General features: G+C 49.3%; 3 protein-coding genes across 3 annotated transcripts in view; 1 reads left to right on the top strand and 2 right to left on the bottom strand.

Annotated features, from left to right (window-relative positions):
* The window catches only part of LOC138165037 (cytochrome b-c1 complex subunit 6, mitochondrial-like), a 289,794-nt gene that overhangs the window by 243,256 nt on the left and 20,252 nt on the right, over nucleotides 1-26,286 (bottom strand). The gene's annotated exons all lie outside the window — the stretch shown is intronic.
* Nucleotides 1-26,286, bottom strand: part of LOC138165029 (nuclear autoantigenic sperm protein-like) — a 570,370-nt gene that overhangs the window by 46,720 nt on the left and 497,364 nt on the right. The window lies entirely within an intron of this gene.
* Nucleotides 1-26,286, top strand: part of LOC138165020 (phosphatidylinositol 3-kinase regulatory subunit gamma-like) — a 61,299-nt gene that overhangs the window by 28,798 nt on the left and 6,215 nt on the right. Inside the window, exons 2-6 of the mRNA XM_069093080.1 lie at nucleotides 14,834-14,945; nucleotides 16,291-16,389; nucleotides 20,295-20,475; nucleotides 21,021-21,146; nucleotides 25,450-25,592. Coding sequence (XP_068949181.1) covers nucleotides 14,834-14,945; nucleotides 16,291-16,389; nucleotides 20,295-20,475; nucleotides 21,021-21,146; nucleotides 25,450-25,592 — 661 coding nt within the window. The remainder of the gene's footprint in view (nucleotides 1-14,833; nucleotides 14,946-16,290; nucleotides 16,390-20,294; nucleotides 20,476-21,020; nucleotides 21,147-25,449; nucleotides 25,593-26,286) is intronic.

The following is a 26,286-nucleotide window of genomic DNA, read 5'->3' on the forward strand; positions in this document are numbered from 1 at the left end:
TTTAAACCACAGAAGGCAGTTTTTGCTTTATGATTAATCCCTGCATTAGGCTAATTATGAGCAGGCCTCATTTTCTTTCAGTAGGACTTAGATATTTTCTTTTTTGAGGAGCAGCTAAGTAAAAAAAGTAATAAAAATTTTTTAAAAAAGAAATAAAGAGTTGACCTTCTAACCCTGAAAAAACATTGTAGCCAAGTTTCCAGAGGGAAACTCAGACTTGGAATTGCTGAGCCAAAAGGCTCAGCTTAAACAGCCTGCTGGAAATGGCTTCATTCTGTCCAGCGGGCGTCCCAGGGAGAAGCCTGAGAGCCCCCAGCCCGGCTGGGATCAGCCACTCCAGATTTCCCATGCAGAAGCCAGCCTTACCATCAACGATGACGACATTGAATTTGGGGTTGGCTGGCGGAGCTGAGGAAGGAGCTGAGGTTACTAATGAGCAGGCTGCAGGCCTCGGGCTGGCTTTCTCACACGACTTTTGCTCCTGTAAATCAGTGATGCCCCCCCAGCTAGGCCACAGAGCCTGGGTCCAATGCCCCCCTTCGCAGATGCAATGGGAGCACTGACAAGCTCCATCGTGGTTTCTCCTTTTGCTTTTTAGAAGGAGGTTAATTAAAGCTTTGAGTTGCTGTGTGGGTGCCTAATAAGGTCTGAACAAAATTAAAAAGCACAACGTCCTTCCTCTTCTCTCTCTCCCTCTCCCCCACTGCCAGGCTGACTCAGCCAGAAGTCCAAATCACTCTTACTTACCTGTACTATTCCTTCTCTGGTGAAACTGCCCTTTTTCTAGGCCTTTCCCCACACTTGGAGATTCTAGCCTATGGACATCATAGCCAGATTTGAGATTTGCGACTTTGTCACTGCTTTTGAAAGTCCCTTTGAATCCCTACCAGACAGTCAGTGCCCTGGCTGGGCTCTTGTTCCTGTGGTCCATCAGGCCCAGCCCTAAGGCCCTCACTCTCCAAAGAGTGAGTCTCTTGGTCCCAATGTAGCTAGAACACAAAGACCTCATTTGTTTTTCAAGCAAGCAGTGAATGCTGACGCTCCTTTGTGAAAGGAGAGAAGGGCGCAAGCTCACTCTCATCATCCTGGCTTTGGCCACCGTGCTTTCCATGCACGCCTCTTGTTTTAGGTGCTGGCTTGGGTGCCCTCCTCACTGAAAGACCTTCGGGGAGAGGGGAGCAGTGAAGCATGGCCCCCTGTGTCCCTGGAGCAGCTCTGTGCACACCCCCCAGAACCTCCATATCCAACCCCAGTTTCATTCTCGAGGTCCAGGGCTGCATTACCATCTTGTCTGCTGCCTATCTTACCAGGAGTGATTTAGCAAATCCAACATGCCCAAAGCAGACCACTTTCTCTTTCCCCCCAAATTCTCATTGCCTCAGTTTCCCTGTTTCTGTTGAGTACACCACTATCCTCTGGTTTGCAACTTTGGAGACATCATTTCTTCCCCCACCCCCAAGTCCTACCACCGTCTCAGTCTTGCTATGTTTACTCAGCAAATACCAATGTATGGATTTGTTGTCTTCTCCAGAGAGGAGGGACTGCTGCCGTTTTTTCTTATTTGTATCCCCAAACACTTGGCACACCATAAGTGTTTAATAAGTGCTCACTGAGTCATACAATTGATTGGTGATTCTCTGTATACTGCTCTCTTGTATCTGTCTTATCTGATAACATTAGAACCATCCTAGGTAAGGTCCTTGCCTCGCCTCACTGGACCCTCATGGTGGCCTTCAGTGCTTTTGATCCCCTTGCCTTTTCAGTTCACTCTCCACACAGCAGCTACCAAATTGATTTTCTTAGAGCTCAGGTCTGGTCATGGCCCTCCATGGCTTAACAGCCTTCAATGGTCCCTATTGCCTCTAATATGACCCATAAACCCTCTGTCATCTGAAGCCCTTTACCATCTGGGTCTTACCTCCCTCTCCAGGCTTATCCAGGCTTACCACTCCCCTCATGCAGAAGGAGTCCAGGAGAGGTGATGAAGGGTCACGGCTGGGAGAGAGGAGTGAGTCAAGTCCAGTCCATTTCATTATAGACGATTCATTTGGGAACAAAGAGGTGGAAGGATTTAGCAAAGATCTCCTGTGAGGAAGAGCCAGGGCCGGCCACGTCACATCTGTCCTTTCATAGAGTAAAGAGCTGAGTCTGATACCAGATTCAGTGAGCGGTATCTGCTTTGTGATCAGCCAGGGGCTGGTGTTCTAAAGATGAAACATGAAAACCGCCTCTGCCTGGGGCTCATTGCTGGTCATTTTCCTATCAAAATTGCTTTGGGGCAGTTTATTTGGATGGGTGCAGACAAAGCCAAAGGGAGAGAAGGGTGGCATAGACACTGCCTGGCAGGCAAGCAGGTGGGCCCAACTGTCCAGCTCCTCCCCAGCCTCCTGGGGTGGAGTCACCATCACCAGCCTCTTCATCTCTGGGGATGTCTGAGTGCCCACTGAGTACCAGACCAGTGATAAGTACAGCTCAGGCAGCTCTGCCTCAGCTAGCCAGGAGGATTGGGCTTTCTTGGGAAAAGTGCTTTCACCTCCTGGCTGCCCAAAGGCCCTGTCCTTCAAAATTCAGTTACTAGACAGATAGATTCATTAAGGGTTTCTTTAAGTATCTACCCTGGCCAAGGCCCTCTTCTCTCCGGGCTCACTTTGCATGAGACCAGACATGCCACTACAACCTTGAGGCTCTCTGTGTCCTACCTGCAGATATTCAGATAGAGACAGGTATCTTGGAGATGTTGTGGAAGAAATGTTGTCTGGGCATTTGAGGAGGGAGGGGTCACTTCTGGATGTTGTAAAGCAGTGTGGTGAAGTGGCTAGAGGCCAAGGAAACCCGAATTTAAGCCCGGATTCTTACATATACTGACTGTGGGACCCTGGAATGTCCCTTGGGACAAGAAGAAGGGTTTTTAAAGCTATACTGGGGGTAGAGGAGGGATGGACAGCTGTTGTAGGTGGATAGGGCAGGGAGAAGCTCAAACTACTCAAATCTTATTTTGTTTCTCTTTTCTCCACCATAGAGAATGACTGTTGGAGGGAAGAACACAGAGCAAAAATGACCAGAAGGATGTTCCTAGCTTCTCCCATGTCTTACTTATCAAGACAGTAGTACTTAATGAACTCAGATGACCAGGCCCAGATGAACTGTATTCAGGGCTAATGAAAGGCTTGGCTGTTGTGGTTGCTTAAGCCACTAGGTAACATAGCATTGGAAGAAAGGCAAATGCCCTGATGGCAGAAAAAGAGAGTGAAGAGAATGGAGTCATTAAACCACAGACCAGTGAACTACCCTCTTGTCCTTGGTCAAAGGTGTTAGAATCGAAGTAGCGACTGGCCTTAGACTTCCAGGCTAACTTCATTCCCTATTTTTAGAGTTATTTAGGGGTAGAACAGGAGGGTCACCGTCCCCCCCACAGATGACAACCCCAGGGCTTGTCCAGGTAGAAGGGGATCAGACTTGGGTCTTCTGGCCCTTTCTATGAGGTGATGGTTAGAGAAGAGCAGAGTTGTGTAATAAGGGTACAGACTGGGTCATCCTAATTGATGGTCAGTGTGTACTGCCCTTGAAGGTCAGTGGCATCTGAGAGATAATGAGGAGGGGAAGAGGTTGGATGGGCCAGCCTAAATGTTGAAGTTGTAACAAGCCCAGTAGAGAGAAAATGTCTGAGTTGGGTAAGAATGGCATTGGCACAGCAGGAGAGGTGCCATCACGGATTTGGAAGCTGTGCTCTCTACCCTCTTGTGACTTTCAATATAGCAGCTCAAGATCCTATTTGCTTTTCTAGAGGCCGTATCACACACTGTGTCTTCTTTGGGCTTGCAGGCCCCTAAAACCTCCAGATTGTTTTCAGGTCTAACTAGACCTCCCCCATTTTCTTAGGTTTAAGCCGGTGCTCTAGTAGGTCAAGAACTTTTGGATCTCGACTCTGTCCTTCTGTGGGCTAGCGATTCTTGTTAATTTTGTCATCTGCAAAGTCATTTGTCGATGACTCCATCAAAGTCATCTATAAAAATGTTAATCAGACAACCCAGAGGTGTCTCCTGGAGACGCAGCCACACCAAAGTGGAATTGAGAAGGGCTCTATCCACTGGGCCAGTTCTGAACCCATCACGCTGTCCTGTCTTGGGGGCCACCTCTCTCTGTCCTTTCCATGGAAAACTGAGGTACTTCACTAAATGCACTCCCAGAGCCTAAGCTAGCTATGTCCATAGTCTGTCCCTTCTGCCAGTCCAGCCCTCCGTCAAGAAAAGGAAGCTAGACTAGTCTAGCCTGACTTGTCCTCAATGAAGCCAGTCTGGCTTCAAACAGTCCCTGCCTCACTGCCTCTGTACTGAATTAGTACTGAATAGTCTAGGATTCTCCCAGGCTCCAAAGTCAGACTCCCTGGTCTCTGGTTTGCAGCCTCCTTGCTCAGCTCAGCAGGCACAGCTGCCAGGCCTTTCAGACTGTGGCTCACCCCAGCCAGGGGCCTTGTGCTCACCCAGGGCAAATAGCACTATCTCTTAGCTTATATTTTGTTATAAGCTCCCTGTAAGTCACTTTGGTCCTGGCCTTCCAGGAAAAAGGACGACCTTCTCCAGTCAAGGGGAGTAAGAGCAAGGTTACAATTGAGCAGCTCTGCTTCTTCCGCATTGTCCAGTGTCCCTGTCCTCGCCATCTGAAGCAGATACCCTCCTTTTTGTCAGCTCCTTTTACAGGCCTATGCCACGCACCTTTCTGTTCCTCCTCTGGGACCTGGCCTGACTTCCAGCTTCTATACACTTCTTGTCTAAATCCCCATTGGTTAGGAATGTGCATTCACATCAGTCTCTTCAGACAAATGCCTTTGGGATTGTTTACCCTTGTGTCTTTAGAATTTCATGCCTGAGGGCCTCCCATCCCTTGTTTCCCTTGTAGAACTTTAGTCCTTGGGATCTGGCCTATTTTCCCCGTGAGTCCTTTGAAATCTGCTTTTCCACAATCTAGGGTCCCTGTCAGACTATGCCCAGATTACCTCTCCTGTCACACAGTCAGGGATGGAGGGGTTCACTTCCCCCATAATCTACCCCAGCAGGCAGGTTCTCCTTGCTACTCAGATTCAGATTCAGAATGGGATTGTCCCTGCTGGTTCTCTTTAAGTCAGGTTGTGAAGTATTTAGCTCTTCTGACTTTTGCTGAGACAGTGCCTGCAGATATCTGGATAACTGAAGTCTTCCACCACTGTTCTAAACTGCCTGTGTCAAGCTTCTGAGCTGCTTCCCAAATTCTTCATCTATTTCTTCTCTCTGCCCAGGTTGTCTGTAGCATAGTCCAGTAACTGGATCACAGACATGTTGGAGAATTGGTTCCTTTCAGGATATTGACGTGAGAAGTTGGTCCCTTTTCATCTAGAATGTCACCATAGAATTTAGCAAATTACTAGTGTGGAGAAAGATAGTCATGAAGCACCACTGTATGTGGGGGAAGGCCCATGACTACATCGCAAGCCACATCACCCTTCTTTATCAGGTTAACAGAGTTATTTTTCCAGACTTTTGAGGCCATCTCTTGGGTGGAACCTGCCTAGCTGGAGAGGTTGGTAATTACCTGAGGACCCTAGCTCTGCCACAGGGACAGAGGGACTTCATTCCAGGGTACAATCAAAAAAGCAAGATAAAGGAGTCAGTCCTAGAGGTCTATATAACCGCATTAGAAGAAAGGATGTGCAACCGTAGGCCTAACAAAGAAACTTAGTGATAGGAAAAGTGTGAAAACCATACTTCAAGATGTCAGTCAGAGAAATTTCCCACAACAAAGGATTAAAACTTACAAAACCCACAGAAAGAAGCCCAAAGTTTCACTCACCAGGAAATGTTGCAGCCAAAATGCAAAACTATGCCGTCCAACAACAAATAATAGTTGCCAAAAGAAAATCCTTCCCATACCAAGGACTAGACCCCTGAATTGTAGAGAATTGCTACATACACTACATGAAGTTAAAGCAAGGAATGACATGATTTTTTAAAAAGCAAAGCTAATTTGTGATCTAAAACAACATGTCATGGAAAACTGAGCTCAATTATCAGCAAATTAAGATGGGTTTCAGGGGCGGCTAGGTGGCGCAGTGAATAGAGCACCGGTACTGGAGTCAGGAGTCCCTGAGTTCAAATCCGGCCTCTGACACTTAACACAAAAACTAGCCGTGTGACGTTGGGCAAGTCACTAAACCCCAATTGCCCTCCAAAAAAAAGGAAAGATGGGTTTCAGGCAAATAGGGAAAAATAAGTAGGGAGGAATGAAAATCATTCCTTAAAAAGAAACCAAAGCTAAAGTAGAGAAATATAATGTTAAGTAGTCAAAGTTTGCAAGAAAATTCCAAACAAAGAAACCAAACCTTGCATGTAACTATAACTAGACAAGGTTAATTTTTTTATTTGTGTAAAAACGATTCGTATGGTTTGTGAAAGAGTTGATGCACCCAGGATAGGAGATCGGTATTTTAGAAAGTGTGATTCTGTAGAGGAAAACTCACTAGTGCCAGGCTTGGGGTGAAGGGGCCAGGATAAGGTTGTGGCAGTCTTGAGTCTTGGGAAAGGGGAGAGAGAAGGAAAGGCCAGGACACAGATCTGGGACTGGATCCCATTCAAGGACGGGACAAGCTCTGAGGCCAGAGCTGTACATTCCCACAGAAGCAGAGGTGGAACAAGGATCTTGTAATAGGGGGGAAGGCCACTTCCGCCAACCAGACAAGCCAACAGAGGCACTTACTAAGCTCCTACTATGGGTCAAGAACTGAACATATCCCCGGTCAGCGACCAAATCACAGACTCTCAAGAACTTCAGAGGCATCTGGTCCAACCTAAATCAGGAAAAGTCCATAAATCAACAAGCTTTCGTTAAATGATTATTATGTGTAAGGCACTAGCAGTGGGGGAACCAGGAAAGGCATCTTGCAGAAGGTGCGACTTGAACTGAAGCTTGAAGGAAGCTAGAAGGCAGAGACAAGGAGGAAGACGGACGATTCCCTGCATTCCTGGACATCCAGAGAAAATGCTCAAAGCAGAGATGGAGTATTGCATGGGAGGAGAAAAAAGGGAGCAGTGTCCCTGGATTGCTGAATAAATGTGGGGGAGTAAGGTGCAAGAAGGGAACAGGTTATGGAGGGCTTTGACACCAAACAGGATTTTCTGTTGGATCCTGGAGGCAAGGGGAAGCTACTGGGGTTGATTAAATATGTGGGGGGCACATGGTCAGATTTGCTTTTTAGGAAGCTCATTTGACAGCTGAATAGAGGATGTCCTGGAGTGGGGAGAGATAAGAGGCAGGCAGAACCCCACCCCCAGCAACTACTGCAGTAGTCAGGTGTGAGGTGATGAGGGCCTGCACCAGGGAGCCTCTCAGGACAAAAAAAAACAGATATAAGAGAGATGTCGCAAGGTAATTGACAGGACTTAGTAAGAGACTGGTTAGAGGGGTAGAGTTAGTGAGGAGTTAATGATGACCAGGTGACTGGGTCACTGGGAGGATGGTGGTCCTTGAGAGTAATGGGGACCTTAGGAAAGGGGAGGGTTTGAGGGGAAAGATAATGAGTCCAGTTTTGACCAAAGTGAATTTCAAGATATCTCCATCCACTTCGATGGATACATACAATGGTGGTTAAAGGTCTGCAGAGAGGTTAGGGCCTGGTACATAGATCTGGGACTGCTCTGCATAAAGATGATTGAATTCATGGAGCTGGTGAGACCACCAAGTGAAATGGTGCAGAGAGCCAAGAGAAGAGGGCCCAGGACAGAGGCTTGGGGGATCCTCCTTGGGAGCCAGTGCAGCCTAGGGGAAGATGCAGCAAGGGAGACAGGGGAGAAGCTCCAGGGGAGGACAGTGGCCCAGAACCCTGAGAAAGGAGAGGATCCAGTAGCCTCCTTGGTTCTGAGAGAAGAGGCGCCATTCTTCAGGGCAGTAAGAGGGTACTCGTGGCAGTAGGGATGAGAATGCAGTGGAAAGGGGAGCAGGGAGCTTGTGGGCGTTCATGAAGATAGGGGGATGAGATGAATAGGAGGAAAACCTACCACAGGGACTGGCTTTCGAGCTGGGGGGAAGAACCAAACGTTACATCATAGACCTAAATGTGGATGGATTCAATCCCCAATTTAAAAAGGAGGGAAGAATGGATAAGAAAAGCAATTATTACTTAGTTGCATATGAGAAACACATTTAAAACAGAATCAAAGTGAGGGGATAGAAGACAAGTCTGCTTTGTGTCCGAAAGGATCGCAGTGACAAGTCTGAGGCAGGCAGGAAGCAGCACAAGCGGATGATGCCAGTGGAGCAAGGCTGTTAGAGGCGCCACAGCAGAGCGGGACACTGCCACTGCTGAGTCCCAGCCCTCGGCGCACTCAGCTTCCAGATTTGTTTTCCAAAGCCAGGGGAAATGCAAAAAGAAGGATACTGAGCAATACGTTCATGCAGCACTCTCAGGGTTGCAAAGCCCGTCATCGTGTTTGAGGCAAGCTTGGGAGCATGAGGCTCTTATTATCCCCATTATACAGACAGGCATCCTATATCTGGGGAAGGTCTGAGGTAGGGTTTGGCCTGAAGACTTCCAGACTCCAAGGCCAGCTCTCTGTCCACTGCCCCATCCAGCAGCCCCTAGAGCAATCACAGAAAACCACTGATACCCCTCTCTCAGAGCAGGGGCAGTCTGTTAGAAAAAATCAGTTAGAAGGAAACTATATAAGGATGAACAAAATAATGGAAATAGTGTTTTTGCAAACACTGTTGGTGATTTCTCAATGAGAATATCAAGGAATATATGTATTTTTCAGCATTTCACAGAATCTTTTGTAAAAAAGTCGTAAAAATCGTGTGCTAGGGCTCAAATCATAAATAAAAGGCTATATCATCATTTTTTTTAAGTTATAAGAGAATGGAAATAAGCCCATCATAACTTTGAGAAGAGAATGTTTAAACCAAAGAAGAGACAGAGGTGATTATGAAAGATAAAATAGGCAACTTCAGTTATATGCAATTAAGATCTTTCACAGAAACCAAATCAATGCCAAGTGAGCTGAAAAACTTGGATCAGGTGTCTCTGAAGGCCCTAGATTCAGTACAGTTCAACAAGCAAATGCCTTTGATGTATGTGGTGAAGTAGGGAGGATGAAAAAAACAAAAAAAAAAACATTCAAGAGATTTAACGTTTTACTGAAATGGGTACAAAGTAAGGCAGAGCAAGTCTCCAGGAGTCAGTGAGACTTGAGAGCGATTCCTCCATCACTCAGGCCAAGGGCAGGAGGAAAGGGGAGAAATGACAGACCGCAAGATGCTTGGTCAGAGTTCACATTGTTTACCCTGGATCCATCTGTCTGGGGTCTGACAGACTGCACGCTGTTTGTTCCTTAGGAGCTAAAAGGCCAAGGCACAGACATAGAGTTTTCAGAAGGAGAAATGCAGAAGATCAACAACCATAAGGAAAATGCCCCAAATCCCTAATAATGAAAGAAATAGAAGCTAAAACAGCTCTGAGGTTTTACCTTGTTCTTGTCAAATTGGCAAAAATAATAAAAGTCAGGGAAAAAAATCAATGTTACAAGGAGCTGGGTAAAGACAGACACCCCCCTAATGCATGTATTAGACCAGATATTCTGGGAAGCAATTTGGAACCATGTCCCCAAGTCAGTAAAGCCAGGGCTACCTCTGCCTGGGCCTAGAGGCAGACAGGCAACAAGCATTTTTTAAGCCTTTAATATATGCCAGGAACTGTGCAAATTGCCAAGGATATAAATAAATACACACAAAAAGAGAGTCCCTGCCCTCAAGGAGTTTACAGTCTAATGAGAGAAGACAACACACAAAAGGGAGAGGGGAGACACTCAGGGGCATGGTTCCAGGATAAGAGGCAGCTGAGGCTTGGTGGCAAAGTCTGGGAAGTCAGAAACAGAGCAGAGAGGAGCTATACCCCAAAGAGATCAAAGGCAGAGAGGAAAGACTCATAGGTCCAGAAATATTTATGGAAGCTCCTTTTGTTGTAGCTAAGAACTAGAAAGCAAAGAGGTGCCTGTCATTTGGAGTGGCTAGCCAAATTATTGTATATAAATGTCATGGAATATTATTGTGCCATAAGAAAGGATAAAAGGGACAGGTTCTCAGACCCTTGGAAGATTTCTATGCACTGACATAGAAGAAAGAGAATAGGACCAGGAGAACAGTTTATACAATAACAACAATGTTGGAAAGAAAACCAACCTATGTAAAAATCAAAAGCCTTCCTCAGCTGAGTGGTTAAAGAATATAAATAGTTCTCAAGGGAAGAATAGCAAAGTATTCACAAACACCTGAGAGAGTGCTCCCCATCACTGACTAGAGAAATGCAGACCAAAACAACCCTGAGGCTTCACCTAATGCCCAGAAAATTGTCCAGAATTACTAATGATGGAAATAGTTCATGTTGGGGGAAACAGAGAGAGGTAGCCACACCAATGCATTTTTGGTGGAGCCGTGAATTAGTCCAGTCATCCTGAAAAGCAGCTTGTAATTATGAAAATAAAATGAATACGATGTCCATCCCCTTTGACCCAGAGATCCCACTGCTAAGCATGTGCCCCAAGGGGGTCAGAGGCAGGAGGGAAGATCTCATAGACACTGAAATATTCCCATCATCACTTTCTGTGGTAGCAAGGAACTGGAAACAAAGGGAATGCCCACAGTCTAGGGAGTGTTGAAACAGATGTGGCACATGACACTAAGTGGAACGCTGTAGTGTGGGAAGAAATTACAAATATGACAAGGAAACAGAAAAGCATGGAAAGATGTACATGAATGGACGCAGAATGAAGTGAGCAAAGCCAGGATGACAGCATCCATAGGGACTACGATAATGCAAACAGAAGAGCAACCGCGAAACAACCCAAAGTGATTGTTGTGAAATGATCAGTTATCACAAACAACCCCAGAGAGGCGATGGAGGAAACCCCCAGCTCCTGCTCCTCTGCCTGTATGGGGCTCTGTGGATGTGGGACGACACAGCACGAAACATCGATCTGGGGGTTTTTTAATGTGCTCACTGGTTTTGCTGATCCTCCCCCCCACTCCTTTCTTAAACAACAACAATCTTTGCTGTAAGGAATGGCTCTCTGGGAGTGGAAGAGGTAAGATGTAAGAGAAATGTAGGCAAAAAATTTTTTAAAAAGACATCAATCCAAACCGTTTTGTTTTTTTTTCCAAACCACTACCCCAGAGCACTGATGACAGAGATATACTCTCTATTTCCTGTCATAGAAGACTCTGGCAGCAGAATAGGGCATACTTTTTTTTTTAACATGACCAACGTAGTGATTTGATTTTGCTCACCAGCGCATATTTGCTACAAGGGTTCCCCCTTTTTTTTTTTTCAACGGGAGGGGCTTTGGGAAAAGAAGAGATTTACCAATAAGGTTCCCCCCCCCAATAAAAATAAGAGACAAGAGGCTCATTGAAGCAATTTAAATGCACATTAGAAAACAAGGAATGCTAGAAGAAACATGCAGGACAGCTTTGAAAGAGACATGTTAAGTTTATTAGATACTTAAAAGGAAATGCAGGCTTTATATAATGGGGATTTGTGCCTTCATGTACAGTCTTTTTCTTTTCTGTTTTGTAGATGGTAATGCTCATTTTATCTGGTGTGAAGTTCACATTTTAAAAAGAAATAAAATCCAACATATTCATAGCAACACCTGTCTTAGCAAAAACCAAAAGTGGCTCTGAGGTATTGTGTACTCCCTTGAACAGCAAAGCTCACAGTCCATTCGTGCCTCTTCTTCACTTGTCTGTGTCTTCCTGGGGGCAGGTGTCGAGCCCTCCTGCTTCCACGTGGCCTCCCTTGCTCTTACCATGTGACCAGCCCACTTCCCTTCCTCTCCCCTTCTGCCACAGAGCTCCTCCTGGCTCTGGCTTTCAGCCAGCTCCTGCTCCCCACGTCCCTTCCCACTGCCTGCTGTGAGATGCTCATCTTGGTTCTCGTCTTCAGATGAGACGTGCCTCTCCAGTTACTTCTTCTGTAAGCCCCCTCCACTTCTCCTCTCTACTTTATGCACTAATATTATCATCACCCAGACAGGTTTGTTCTAACCTGACTTTGCCTTGGGCAGATATCTCTCCATTTGGCAATTGAGGCAGATGTTTGCTGTACGTGGTGCTTTCTGAGACCTTTTGGCTTCCTTTCTGTCATCATTAATAATTAATCATATAACTATGGATGAAATTGTAACACTTGGTGTCAGTGTCATTTCTGTTGTCCATTTCCCAGTTTTTACTTTCAATCCCTTGTTCAAATAATTCAGGGATAAGGCTTCTTAAATGAACACCATGGTGCGGCCAGGAGGATCAGTGGGTAAGAGCACCGGCTCCAGTGTCAGGATGACCTGGGGATCAAATCTGGGCTCAGATACTTAGCACCACACCCAGAAACAACTGGCCGTGTAACCTTGAGCAAGTTACTTAACCCCGATTGCTTAAAAAAAAATGAACACCATATCTTTTCTCATGACTATTCTTGTTTATTTAAATTTTTTATCTTAGTCCCAATGAGTCAGAAGCCTGACTGTCCACAGATAGCTGACTTAGGGATAACTCTAATGTCCATAGTGAATATTTTTCTGTCTTTTACAAAGTAGTCCCTGTCCTTGTGTTTGGTGCTTACAATGCCCAGGGCCTACTAATCCTTTTTTTTTTTTTTTAAGAATGCATTCCTGATCTAGAGGTATGGAATCTGCCAGTTTGCAGCTTTTCTCCTTTTTTTCTCTTGAGACACACTTTCCCATATTTCTCCCTCTTCTTACCTTTTACCACATTTGCATGAAATCATCAAGTTCTCATAGAATTTCTGGACCACTTTGTCCTTGGTAACCAGTGTTCATTCATCAGTTATAAGTATTTTCATGATGGACTTTTTGCAAATACTTATTGTTAGTCCTACAACACATGATGACCCACAAAATAATATTCCTGTGACCCATCCCTCCAGTTCCTTTTTTTTGCCTCTCCAAGATCCACCTGTGAGGTGTCCTTCCACTGAGCTTCAGTGTCTTTCTAGTTCCATTTGCAATGAAAATGTCATCGTCGATAGGATCCAGGGCCTCCAATAATATTTCCACTCATTGGTGCTTGGAAGAGGATCTTACCCCTAGCTCATCAATAGTTAAGTTTGTGGATGGTCTGGGAGCTGTGTCATTTTTAGCCCCCTCTACCCTTTGTCTTCTTTTCCTTGGTTTCCATGACTAAAAAATGTTTATCACTAGGTGACCATCCTCTGGGTGTCAAAGGAACAAACCGGGACTCAAGTGTTAGCTAACCAGTTGACCTGCTGGAGGGAGACAGCTGGGAGACAGGAAGAATAGGGGCACTAACAGCCGGTCATTCGGGAGACCTTCTGTAGGAGCTAGGCCTAGAAGAGGCCAGTGTATTGTAGGACTGCCAGGACAGGAGAAACCTTGAGTGCTGTGGTTGGCCCCCAAGGGGAGACATGGGTACAAGCTACAGGGGGATGCCCTTCAGCTTGGCAAGAGGAGGCTCTCACCCTGACAGTGGAATGGGCTGCCCCGAGAGGAGGCTGGCAGAAGCCCAGGCCACTTTGTCAGGTGTGTTGCAGAGGTGGAGAACGTCCAGGCCCCCGGGACCCAACCCTTCCAGCTCAAAGGCTGAAAGAGAATTCTCTGCTTATTGCCTCAGAGGATAAAAGTACTCTTACCCTTACAGGAGTCCATTAAAAAGTTCAGGCTGTAGAAAGTTGCTGCTTTTTAAAATATCTTGACAATTGCAGCTCACATTTGTTTGTGGGTAGCAGCTGAGTTGCTGTGGGGCATTTGCCATCTTGCCCATTGTAGGGACCTGTCATTTCAGAGGGATTCTGGACAACAACATTTGAAATACCAGTGTCTGCTCTGGTAGAATTAAAACAAGATTGTTTTTAGGGAGGAGAAAATCAGTTACCCCCAAATTACTCCTAATCCCCCAGCAGAATTCTAGGGTGCTTCTCTTTTCCCCATTTAGCATAAAATAGCCCCAGGTCCAGAAAGGGGGAGAAGGTCCTTAGAATAATACTTTGTGTGAAGAAGGTCTGGAGGTCCTGGTGGCCTGGAAATTCATGAGTCACCAGCATGACAAAAAAGTTTTAAATGCCAATGTCATTTTGTCCAGGATAGGCCACACCATGACACTGGTGATCTAAATGAGGGGGTGTGGCCAGTTCTATGGAACTCACAGTATGTAGAAAGCCATGGTATGTGACTAGCAGTCACAAGAAAAGGGACTTGTGGGGTGGCTGTCTGCAGGGCTTTGGAGAAGGGTTGATGTGCAGAGTAGAGGAGAGACAGACTTATTTTACCCTGCCCCATAAGGCAAAAGTCCATGCAGAGTAGAGTGCAATATTTGAAGGTGCAGAGATACAGAGATACTTCATTTCAATATCAGGGGTACTGTCTAAGGACTAGAACTGTCCAAAAAGCAAGTGAGCCTCCCCTGGAGGGAGAGAGCATTCTCCTGGGGCCTGGGGGGCGCCCCTGCTCAGAGGGTCCCCTGGAGGCAGAGAGCCTTCTCCTGGGGCCTGGGGGGTGCCCCTGCTCAGAGGGTCCCCTGGAGGCAGAGAACCTTCTCCTGGGGCCTGGGGGGCACCCCTGCTCAGAGGGTCCCCTGGAGGCAGAGAGCCTTCTCCTGGGGCCTGGGGGGAGCCCCTGCTCAGAGGGTCCCTGGGCCTCTCCAACACTAGCAGGCCTGTGGATTCTGTGTTGAGCACTTGGTTTTTCATATGTATTGGTTAATGGGCTCACCCGAGGTGAAGGAAATCAAGAGTCAGCAGCAAACAATTTGTGGCTGTTAAATCCTTTTGTTTCTTTTCTCCTAGCTCTTCCGCCAAAGCCACCCAAATCCTTGACTCAAGCCGGTGCCAATGGGATGAAGGACAGTTCGGGTTTTTCCCTTCCTGACGCAGAGTGGTACTGGGGAGATATCTCGAGGTAAGCAGAAGCTCCTGGCACCACACTCATGTCGCTTTTTCTCCCTTTGGATTCCAAGGTGTCCCAGGGTGCTCTTGGCTTCCCCATGGCAGTGGCAGTGCCCTAGCTGCATGGGGGCTTCATTCATGTTCAGAATTTAGGGTTCTCCCCACTCAGAGCTGTCCTAAATGCTTCTTGGGTCTCAGAAGGCCCAGACGATTCTCTCCGAGACCACCTTAGCTAGAAGTGGCTCTTCCCATAACTTGTGAAGGAACCAGCCTTGTCTTTGAGCAAAGTGGAGCTGAGAGGTCCAGGGGGATAGGGGATGTGGCCCACAGTCATTTCTTGTTTGCTGTCATGTCTTCCACATCAGAGGAGGACTCCAAGCTTCTGGGGGACAATAGACACAAAACTCCAACACTCAAATCTTTCCAAGGCTTTGCTTGTACATCTCAGGAAAAGACCAAGGTCAACTTTGGTTCTAACAATAGTCACATCTGTGGAAAGGGATGACTGAGTCAGATCATCCCAGATGTGTCTGCCCAGCCCAGCCTACCCTGCAGACCCCCAAAGAGGAAGAGCCCACTGCTGAAGCTGTCTAAGCAGGCCTCTCCTGTCTTGTCCTTGGAAAGCTGGGTTTTTTTACACCGAAGTGTAAAACTTTACATTTCTCCCTGTTGACTGTCATCTTCTCAAACTGGGTCCAATGTCCTAGCCCAATGAAAGGGATTTTCCTTGTCTTGCCCTCCATGTGAGACATGGCAGGTCTTGGTTACAAACATGGTGGCTTTCCTAAGATGAGGTGATTGTTCTGCTGGGACTCTGACACCTTTCTGTCCTGCCCTGCCCAGCCTCTGGGGAAAGGAGCCTGTTCTTTAAAGCCCTGAGCCAAAAGGCCAACCTACACTCAGCCCCGGGCTGCCCACCATTCTGGACCCGGGGCCTCCTTGGCTTCCAAGATGCCACCAGCCCAGCTGGTCCTGTTGCCTACATAGAGCTGAGGGTGGCTGCTGGTTCTTGGGAGACTTACAAGTTCAGACCTGCCCAAGAAAGCCCCAAAGGCTCCAGAAAAACAATAGCGCCCCCCTCCCCCCCCCCAGGCATCTGAAATCTGAGCCAGTTTAAAGGGCATACAGTCTGCCCTTGGATTGTATAATAGAGCAAAAAGAAACAGAGATAATCCTGGGGACGTGGGGACAAGGGGTGCCAAGGAGGATGTCCCTGAGACAAGGAGCCACCAGACCAAAAGGGCCTCTAGTGCCTTCTTCAGGCAACTTCTTCAGTTCTGTCACCTTCGGCCACTCCTTAGACTAACCATGCTGCCCCTCACTGGCTGGGGTTGACTGGCCTGTTCCCTTTTCTCCAGGGAAGAGGTTAATGACAAACTCCGGGACATGCCTGATGGAACCTTCCTGGTGCGAGACGCATCCACCAAGGTGCAGGGAGACTACACTCTGACTCTTCGGTAAGTTGAAGGGCTGGCTTCTTTGCCTGTGTCTGGGATGGGAACTGTGTGGGGCCTCTCTGGTGAGCAGAGTGGAGCCCACCAGTATTTCCTCCTACAGCCTCCAGCTGCTGGAGGGAGCTTCGTGCTGGTGGGATCATGGGTATTAATTGGCCCCTCCACCATCAGGCCTCGCCCTCATTTTCTGCCAGTGTCTCTGCAGCATCTCCTCAGAATGCCAGATTGCCTCCTTCCCTGTGGCTCTGGTCTCCTGTAAAATGTGGCTGAAATTGGTGCCCATGGTGCCTCTAACTCAGGACCAAGGAAAAGAGTCAGGTGCAGACTGCCCTGCAGACCCTGGTGTGCAGGGAGATGCCGGTTGGAGCTCTTATGCGGTGTGGACAGGTCCCATGAACTCCCAGGTGAAGAAACCACCTCTGCTGGTGGAGAGTTGTCAGCTGGCCAGTCTTTAAGACTTGCCTGGGCACCGGAAAGGGAGGTGACTTGGCCAGGTTCACTCAGAGGCATTTATTAAGCACCGGCCATAAGCTAAACACAGGGCTAAGTACCAGGGACCAGATAAAAAGGGGAGCCTTTCCCTGCTCTTGGGAGGCTCCTTCTGACTATTTGTGATCTCTGGGCAGAGCAGGTGCGGCCCAGCGGCTCTTGGGAGGGTCAGCCCCTGCAAAGGAGCTGGAGCCTAGTCTCTGATGGTGAGGCCACACCGCCTCCCTGACTCACTGCTGTGACAATGATTGGAGCTCCAGGTACGGCTCCCACCATTCCTCCTTTAGCACAGGGCTCAGCAGCTCTTGCTAATGAGAAACAGAAAGCCCCAAGGTTTCAGAGAGGCGTCCTCTCTCCAAGGCCCCTTCCAGTCCCAAGGCTGCGATTCATTCTGCCTGTGGGAGGAGGTCCTGGGCAGAGCCTGCATCAGTACCAGTGCTGGGGAGAGGCTCAGCATGGCCAGCAGTCAAGGCACTGCTCTGATTCTGAAGGGACTTACAGAAATTTGTTAGGGGAAAGTCAAAAGAAAAAAGATCTGCCCATTGAGACCTACACGTTTTAATCCAGACATCCTCCACATTTCCTTCCTGGCTGCAGCACCTCCAGGGCCCCTCTATGGCTTCCAAAGCCAGTCAATGGGGGTGTGTGACGCTGTGGCCTCTCCAGGAGCACAGCTCTGGCCTCTCCCCCAGTTCCCCAGTCCACAGCCTTCCCTTGGTCCCACCCCTGCTTCTTCCTGTGCTGTCCCCCTTGTGGGCCGGACAATGGCAGGTCTTCCTCTGGCTTCAGGATTGGGCCCTTTAAGGAGCACAAAAGGAAGCTGGCAGGGGGCAGGGGGGAACACTTTGTGTAGTCTTGAACACACTGAAGAGGGACAGACTTTTCTCTTTCCTGACAGTAAACCAGGTCAAATATAGGTCCTCTGATGAGGCCAACCAGCAAATGTGCTAGAAGTCTTTACCTCTGCCCCGAAGGCACCCTCCTTGGCCAGGGCCTGCCCTTATTAGACCTTAGTGCACTTTGCCTCTTGGTGGGGGTAGGAACCAGGAGTTCCCATTACTGCACCTTGGGGACTGGGGACCTGTATGGAGGCGTCACTACAGACAGTATTGAAAGACTGTTTCCTAGTTGTGACACAAAGAACTAGTCCAGTTCTGTAAGCATTTATTAAACACCAGCTGTGTGCAGAGTACTACAGTAGACGTTAGAGGAGAAAGATGAAATCTGTGACATTCCCAGAATCTGGGCAATGGAAGGTCCTGGGTGGTGTCTCATCCAGCCCATCCCTGAATGCAAAGCTCGTCTACACCACCAGCCCCCACGCAGTGGCCTTTCTGGAGGCATCCTTCTTGCCTGCCTGTCTGTGACTCTCTTGTCCATTGTTTCTAGCTCTACCCTCTGCACTCCCAGACACCCGGGTCCACTCTGCTCTCACAGCGTCACCAGCTCTCATGACCTAAACCAGGCTTCTCTTTTCGCGGCCCCCTCCAGCTAGTTAATGTCTGTCCTGAAGGGGGCTGCCCAGGTCAGGGGAGGGGCACCGCAGTCAAAGGGAGGCATCTCCTGACCTGCCCCAAGGTCCTTCCTTCTGGCCTGCCCTCATGGAGCTTCAGGAGCCTGGGTGGAGGGAAACAACCCAAAGACAAACAACAGTCACAGAATAGACCAGGTCTGACTGTGCCACTGTCCCTCTCATGAACATTCAGTGGCTCCCCTTTGCCTTTAGGATAAAGTCCTTGGTCACACAGTTAATAAGTGGCACAGCTGCCCCCAGTTCATCAGGGCATGCCCTCAAGAAGCTATGTTGGGATGTCCTTCCCCTGCCTCTTCAAAAATCAGAATTAAAAATGGGGCCCAATGGAGATGGCTAAGTTGTTAGGCATCTTAGAGGCTGTCTTAACAGGAGTTCAGCAGGCCTCCTATTGCCATGTTTAATTGTGGCGAGACACTGTCCTATAATTTAAATCTGACTCCAAAATAAAGGTGATCCAATGCCAGTCAAATATATGTGAAACTACAAAAGCCATAACTGGGGAAAGAGTTGGATGACAGGAGAATTGCCCATGTGTGTTGGTGGTTTAAACGGTCACTTCTGGGGACTTTTAGCACCTCTGTGACAAGATAATATGACAGTGAGCAGAATTAATTACCCTGATTTCCATCATTCTGGGAGCTTAATTAACAAGCAGATCCCAAGCTACACTCCTTCCCTCAATTATCTGACAAGGGCACCTTGGGTCACATTCTGAGGAGGCAGCCTCTGTACTGGAGGACCCCATGGAGCCTTCTGGTCTTGTCCTCACCCTGCCCCAGGACTCTCTGAAAGATGAAACATGAGAGAGAACCTAATTTCAAACACAAGCCTCTGACTATTAATAGCAATTATGGTGTAAAACAGGGAGAGGAGTGAATGCTTACCCAGGAGCTTTGCCACTGACATCAGACAGATCAGCAGAGACGAAAGGGATGAGGTGTTCCTGGGGGTGGCCTGCAGTGACACTCTGCTGACTGCAGGATTCCTAGCTGAACTTCATGATCACTCCAAAGAGTTTGACCTGACCATCTACAAAGGAAAAACCAAGTGGATGATAAGTGCTAATTGTCCAGACTGTGATGTGCTGCTGAATAGACCTCCTTTAGTGCTAGTATATGAGTACTTCTGTCTTGAACTATCCTAGAATTGAAGCAGAGGAAGAGAATGGGTTAGACTGTTTTGGGGAAATGACCAAAAGCTCTTAATGCCCAGAAGCTTCTCTCTGAAAGGCCCACTTTTTCACCTATTGATTCTGCTCCTACTACATGCCAGGCCTTGGGGATGACAGAGATGAAAGCACCCCTGAGCCTCCAGGCTTTTCTGACTCTGTGCCCAGGGCCTTCTCCCCTAGAGGTGCGCCCACACCCATGGCCTCCTCCAGTCCAGGGGGGTGGGGAAGAGCACCATTAAAGGTAGTGCCCAGGTCATCCACGGTCATCTCTTTCCCAGCTCTGTTCCTGACTCTGTGGACTTTTCCAACTTCTAACACCCTCCCCCAGATTCCTTTTCTGTCTCATCTCCCCCCATTAGAACAGAAGCTCCTGGGGGCAGAAACTGTCTTTTTTGCTTTATTTGCATTTCTAGTACTTAGAGCAGGACCTGGCACATGGTAAGAATTTAATAAGTGCTTGTGGACTGACTGACTGGTGGAGGACAGGAGAAGCCACCAGCACAGGGTCTGGAGGCCCTGTGGCAGTCCTCCAGGGTGGGAAGGCATGGAAGGGTTATGACCTGCACTGGTGGAGTGGGAGAGTGGCATGATGATCCCCACGTGAGCTGAGGTCCACGCACCGCTTCCATGCTGGGTGGTTCAGCCCTCCCTGTGGCCCCTAGTGACTCAGGGTGTGAGGCCACTCACACAAGTGGGCACCATTGTGTTTTACAGGAAGGGAGGCAATAATAAATTGATTAAGATTTACCATCGGGATGGCAAGTACGGCTTCTCTGACCCGCTGACGTTCAGCTCAGTGGTAGAGCTGATCAATCACTACCGCCATGAGTCTCTGGCCCAGTACAACCCCAAGCTCGATGTGAAGCTGATGTACCCCATCTCCAGGTACCAGCAGGTAAGTGAGGCTGCACAGGCAACACCCGGGCCACGTCCGGGCCATCACAAAGGGCCTTCCTGAGTCCTGCATGGCCGCACAGATGGCACTGAGGGCAAAGTGCAAACTCTTGGCATCTTTGTTGAGTGGAGACAGAATTATATGTGAGTGTTAGAGAAATGACCCCAGAGATGACCATGTAAAATAAGGAGGACAGTGTGTGAGGCTGTAGTGCTCAGGTGAAATGTGTGTGAATTCAGAGGAGCAGGACAAGGGCAGGCAGGGGGCACAGGATGGGCATAGGCAGGGGGGTGTAGGATGGGCATGGACAGGGGGCACAGGATGGGCATAGGTAGGGGGGTGTAGGATGGGCATGGGCAGGGGGCACAGGATGGGCATGGGACACAGGTTGGGCACACTCTCACATGTGGCCTATTGGCTGATGGGTTTAGTTGATGACATGGACTCATTAAGGGTGAGGATTCAGGGCTGCGGGGTGATGCTGATGTGGGTCCAGGGAGAAGCAGCGCGTCATGCCATCAGCATCCCTTCCATCCTCTGTGCAGGATCAGCTGGTGAAAGAGGACAGCATCGACGCCGTGGGCACCAAGCTGCAGGAATACCACTCCCAGTACCAAGAGAAGAGCAGAGAGTACGACCGGCTGTATGAGGAGTACACCAGGACCTCGCAGGTGGGTCCCTGGCCCACAAAGGCCCGACAGAGCCTCTGGGGGCTTTGTGGCATGAGGCCCCTTTGTCCTTGGGCTCCCAGATAATTCACTCATTCAGGGTCTGCCCAGGTTGTCAGTTCCTCCTAAGCTTAGACCCCACTCTAGGCACCATCCTTTTGAAAAGACATTCACAAGCCAGGCAGCAGATCTGAGAAGAAGGGCCTAGAGGGCTGGGGGAAGCCTGGGAAAGAGACACCAGGTGATGCGGCACCTGCTTTCCATTTGTGAAGGGGCACAGCATGGCAGAGGGGAAGGCTGAGGGCAAGCCAGGGTGGGCTGGACAGAGCTAGCCTGGAGGCACATCTGGGCCCGTGGGGCAAGCTCAGCACAAGGGCAAACCCAGGAGGGGCAGGGATGGGTGCCTCATGGAGGTCTTGGAGCAGGCTGGCCATCCACGTAGAGGGTCCCAGCACGGAAGCTGGCAGGGAGTCCAACCCCCTCCTCTGACAGGCCCAGGGAGATAAGGACACCCTTCTCCTGGCTTGAGTTGGACCAGATTCCTCTCCAGCCCCTGAGAGTGGGACATGTGCACGTCCTGGCTTGTGGCAGGGCCTCATAAGTGACCAGAGTAACACAGTCTTGTGGCATGGTACGTTAGAGGCTCAGCATTCATAGGAGGCAGGTAGCACAGGACTCGTCTTCCCCATTCTCCAGGTGAACAGACTGACCCTCAGGTCCCAGGGCTCTGACGAAAACCTTCAGCTGCCAATGGCCCCTGGCAGTTACCTTTGGCCCTCCCCATGTTCTCTGAACTAACTGCTGGTGATACAAATCTAAACCACCAAGGGGTATTTTTTTTTTGGTGACAGATTGCCCTGGTGCAGAGAGGGTTAATGTTTTGGCCTGGCCCTTCCGCCTCTTGCTTCCTGGTTCCTTTTTATTCTTTCCAAGTTAGGGCCAACTTGGTTTTATTTGACCCGTGCTGAAGCCTGGTATGTAGAAGATGCTAGGAATGTTTATGGCGCCTGGGCCTGTTTGCAGGCATTGCTTTATACACTTCTGGGCGAGCACTGATCCAAGAAAATGCTTTCCAACATGCTCCCTAACTGTGCTTTCTCATCCATTTGGATAGTGACTGATGCTCAGCTATGGGCCATTGACATTCATTATACCATAGCCTGGCTCCTAAGTGGGGGCCTGCACTGGGGTCACCAACTGGGGGACCCTCCAGCAGGCTGTGCCTTAAAATTAAAGGAAAAACGGATTCTTTTTATAACCCTGCCCCCCAGTCTCCCCTCCTGGCCCTCCTCCCCCACATTGCTATAGGGACCAACCTTTAGGAAATGAGTACGTCATTTATTCAGCCATCCTTCCTTTGAGCCCAAGCTTTAGGCCAGCCTTCCCAGCCAGGAGAGTGGTAGCGGTATCCTGGTAACATTCAGCATCAGTGAGGTAGTGCCATTAGGGCACTGAACATTTGAGCTGATACTTGGGGCACCCACAAAACGGACATGACTCCATTTGTCCAAGACTCTCCCTGGGAAAGTGACCAACAGGCTTATGGCCTTCTGGACAGACAGACACCCTGTGGAGCTCATTTGGGACAGATAGTATGAATGAGCAGTGAGCCAGGCCCAGGGCTAGAAGGCAGGGAGTAGCTCTACCATCAGGAACCCCAGGCTTCCCATAAGAGCAAAGCCAGCTTTTCAGCACTAACACTTGCTGGCATACCCCTGCCTAAAGATCTCAGGAGGAGGACACCTGAGGCAAGTGCAGAGTAGGGGGGAACAGGCTCCTTCATCAAGGGGATGGGAGCTCCAATGGAGAAGAAAGGTGTTATCAGGAAGAGGGGCTGGTCATATGGCAAAAGCAAGCAGTGCCCAGGGCAGCCGGAGCCATCCATCTGCCCCAGGGGGAGGTGATGGGGCGCCCCCAGCACTTCATGAGCACGGGAGGGACTGTGAGGTACATGGATTGGAGAAGGGGAACTGGAGGCAGGAAAACCAGTCAGGAGGGGACTGTGGGAGTCTGGGACAGAGGGCATGCAGGCAGGTGCCAGGGTGGTCGTAGACGGCAGGGAGCCACGTGAAGGAGGCAGATTAAACAAGAAATGGCTATTCACTGGATGTGGAGGGTGAGGAAGAGGGTAGGATTTAAGATGACAGTCTGGGTGACTGGAAGGGTGGCAGTCTATTCCTCTCCATTGGGAATAGCTACATTGGGAGGAGAGGGGGAAATACATGCCTTGGGCATATCTGGGTGAAGATGACCAGCAAGAATTGTGGGGCAGGGGCTCAGGAGAGCTGGCTCCATCATCTGCATGGAGGTGATGGGCACATCTGTGGCAGTTGATGAGATCACCAAGACAGAAAGAGTAGAGAGAAGGAAGTGGAGTCCAGGTCAGCCACAGAGCACAAACACAGTTAAGAGTCTAATGGTGTTCTACAAAGGAAAAGAAGGTTCTGTCCAGCACATAGGAAAAGAATCAGGAGGAAGCAATGCCCTGCAAACCCAGTGAGGAGGGAGGGGTGTCCACAGCTCCCAAGACTGCAGAGAGTTCAGAAGGATGGGGATTGAGAAAAGGCCATTGGAGCCATGAATGAGAAGATGATTGGCTCCTTAGGGAGCATGGTTAGGGAGAATGGTGGGGATGGAAGACAGCCTGCAAGGCTGAGAAGGGAGGGGGTGGAGGAAGTGTAGATGGACACCCTGACACTGACTTGGAGGGAGCTGGAGGTTCAGGCCAAGGTTTGCAAGGGTGGGGGACATTGGAACAATGCGGAGAGGGTGAAAGTTAGAACAGGGAGATGTCATCATTTGCAAGGGAAAGAGCCCCCTGTGAGAAGAGAGAAATTCATTTCATCTCTGAGGCCGGTGCAAAGGAGGAGGCGATGGGGTTGGGTCCTGGCTGCTGGGGCATCAATCAATCATGAAGTTAGGGAGAGGAGGGAGACCATGACTAAAAGTCTCCATTTTTTTCTGCAGTAGAATATGAGGGGAGGTCTTCTGCTGGGAGGAGGAGGATGAGGGGACTCCATTTCCTCATCTGTAAAATGGAAATAAGAGCCTTTCCCTCCCAGAGTTGTTGTGAGCATCAAAGGAGCTAGCATGGTAAAGCCGTTTATAAGCCTGCAGTCTTGGTTTTGTGATTTCTCCTAGCAAACATGGAGACGGTCAATACTGGGATGAGGAGAGGGATGAACAGAGAAAAGACAAGAGGGGGTAGTTGGTGACAGAGAGGAGAGTGAGGCCACAGCCCAGGGGGACGGCCTGAGAACCAGGAAGGGGCAGGAAGACTGGAGCTCATGAAGAGGACAGGTGCAGCATGGGCAGAGAAGGAATTTCAAGAGGATGAACTGTCAAGGTGGAACAGGTGTGGGTGCCTTCCAGAGGGCAGGGGTGTGTCCAGCCCTGTGTGGGACCGCCATGGAGGCAAAGGGCAGATGACAGGAGTTGAGAAGACTGGGAAGTCATGTCTGAGGGGCTGTGAGGGCAGGTGTGGGGATGGAGAGGGGTCTGGGAGAAGGAAGGCCAGAGAGGAACACAGACCAGCAGGACAGCTTTGAAAGCTCAAGGTGGAGTTTCTCATATACTTGGAAGGAAAAGCAAAGTGTCTGTAATGCGGATTTGTGGTTTCATTTGAACCCTTTTTTTCTGTTCTGCTCCATATATGGACACACACACACACACACACACCCAGAAGGCTGGGCAGAGGAGCACAGCCATCCAGAGGCTCCAGGCCAAGCCCCATCCTTAACCTTGCTTTCAAGGCCTGGTTTCAGTGCCCTTTTCAGGCACCTTCTGTCTCCCTCTTCCCCTTGCTCTTAATTACTTCTCCATCCCTCCCCTCAAAAACCACAAATAACCCCAGCTGACCACAGAACAGGCTAGGTTTGTAGGCCCAGTTCAAATTGTCCCTTAGGCAGTCAGGTGGATCTAGGTTTGAATCTAGCCTCAGACACTTAATAGCTGTGGGACCCTTGACCTCTCTTAGCCTCAGCTTTCTCATCTGTACAATGGTGATAAGAGAGCATTTACCTCCCAGTTGTGAAGATCAAAGGAGATAGTGTAAGTAAAGCAATTTGTAAACCTTTCAGAGATATATAAAGGCATTGTCACTGTTGTTACCTAAAGTGATTTCTCTCCCCTGTGAGCTATAGAAACAAACACTTTCTCTGTCCTCCTTTATACTCGTCTCCTTTGAATAGATGGGCTCTGGCCTCTGCTCCTGGTATGGGTGTGTGAGAAGCCCCTAGCACAGGGCAGGCAGGACCCTGGTCTTACCCACCAAACATGTTCTATTTTCTTCCCTTTCCCCCTATAGGAAATTCAGATGAAGAGGACGGCCATCGAAGCTTTTAATGAAACAATTAAGATCTTTGAGGAGCAGTGCCAGACCCAGGAACGCCAGAGCAAAGACTACATCGAGCGGTTTCGGAGAGAGGGGAATGACAAGGAGATTGAGCGGTGAGTGTCCCCTTGGCTCCACTCAGATGGAGGAGAAGCCCCTGCTGGGGGCACTAGAAGGGTCTGCCGGGAGGCTGCTTCCCTCAGTGAGGAGCCCTTGGTCAGGGAAGGCTCAGGAGAAGGAGGAAGAGCTCGGCAGGTCCAGGTGGGACTGTAGAGGGTGTGGGCAAAGGAGACCAGAGGCTCTCAGATGCCGCAGGAGGTATGTGCACACAGTCATGGAGGGGCTGGGGCCCAGGCACCTGGAGGTGACCCAGGAATGGAGAGAAGGGTATTGACGGACCTCGGGGACGACTCCCAGCTCAGTCAGTGTCAGAGGCCAGATTCCAACCCACAGATCTTTTGAAACCCCATCCAGTTCCCCCCCACCCCCACCCCCCTGCGCACAGCTGGCGCCAAGCCATCAGGGCGGCTGGTGCCCGCGAGTGTAATGGGGGGGAAGATTTGTCTGAACTGATCCAGAGCACAAGAAGCTTACGCCACCATGGTGACAAAAATGTACATTTTTGCTCCTAAAGACCAGTCAGAAATCTTGGTGGATCCCTGCTCCCTCCTCTCTCTGCTTCCCCTTCACTTCACTCCCTCCCCCCTCTCCTTCCTCCTCCCTTCCTTTCCCTCCCTCCTCCCTTTCCCCCACTTCCTTCTTCCCTCCCTCCTCCCTTCCTCCCTCCCTCCCCCTCTCATCCTCCCTGCT

Source organism: Petaurus breviceps, unplaced genomic scaffold, assembly GCF_028583685.1.
Source record: "Petaurus breviceps papuanus isolate PSGF00001 unplaced genomic scaffold, PetGlider_PUasm1.0 207, whole genome shotgun sequence".
NCBI classification, from domain to species: Eukaryota; Metazoa; Chordata; class Mammalia; order Diprotodontia; family Petauridae; genus Petaurus; species Petaurus breviceps.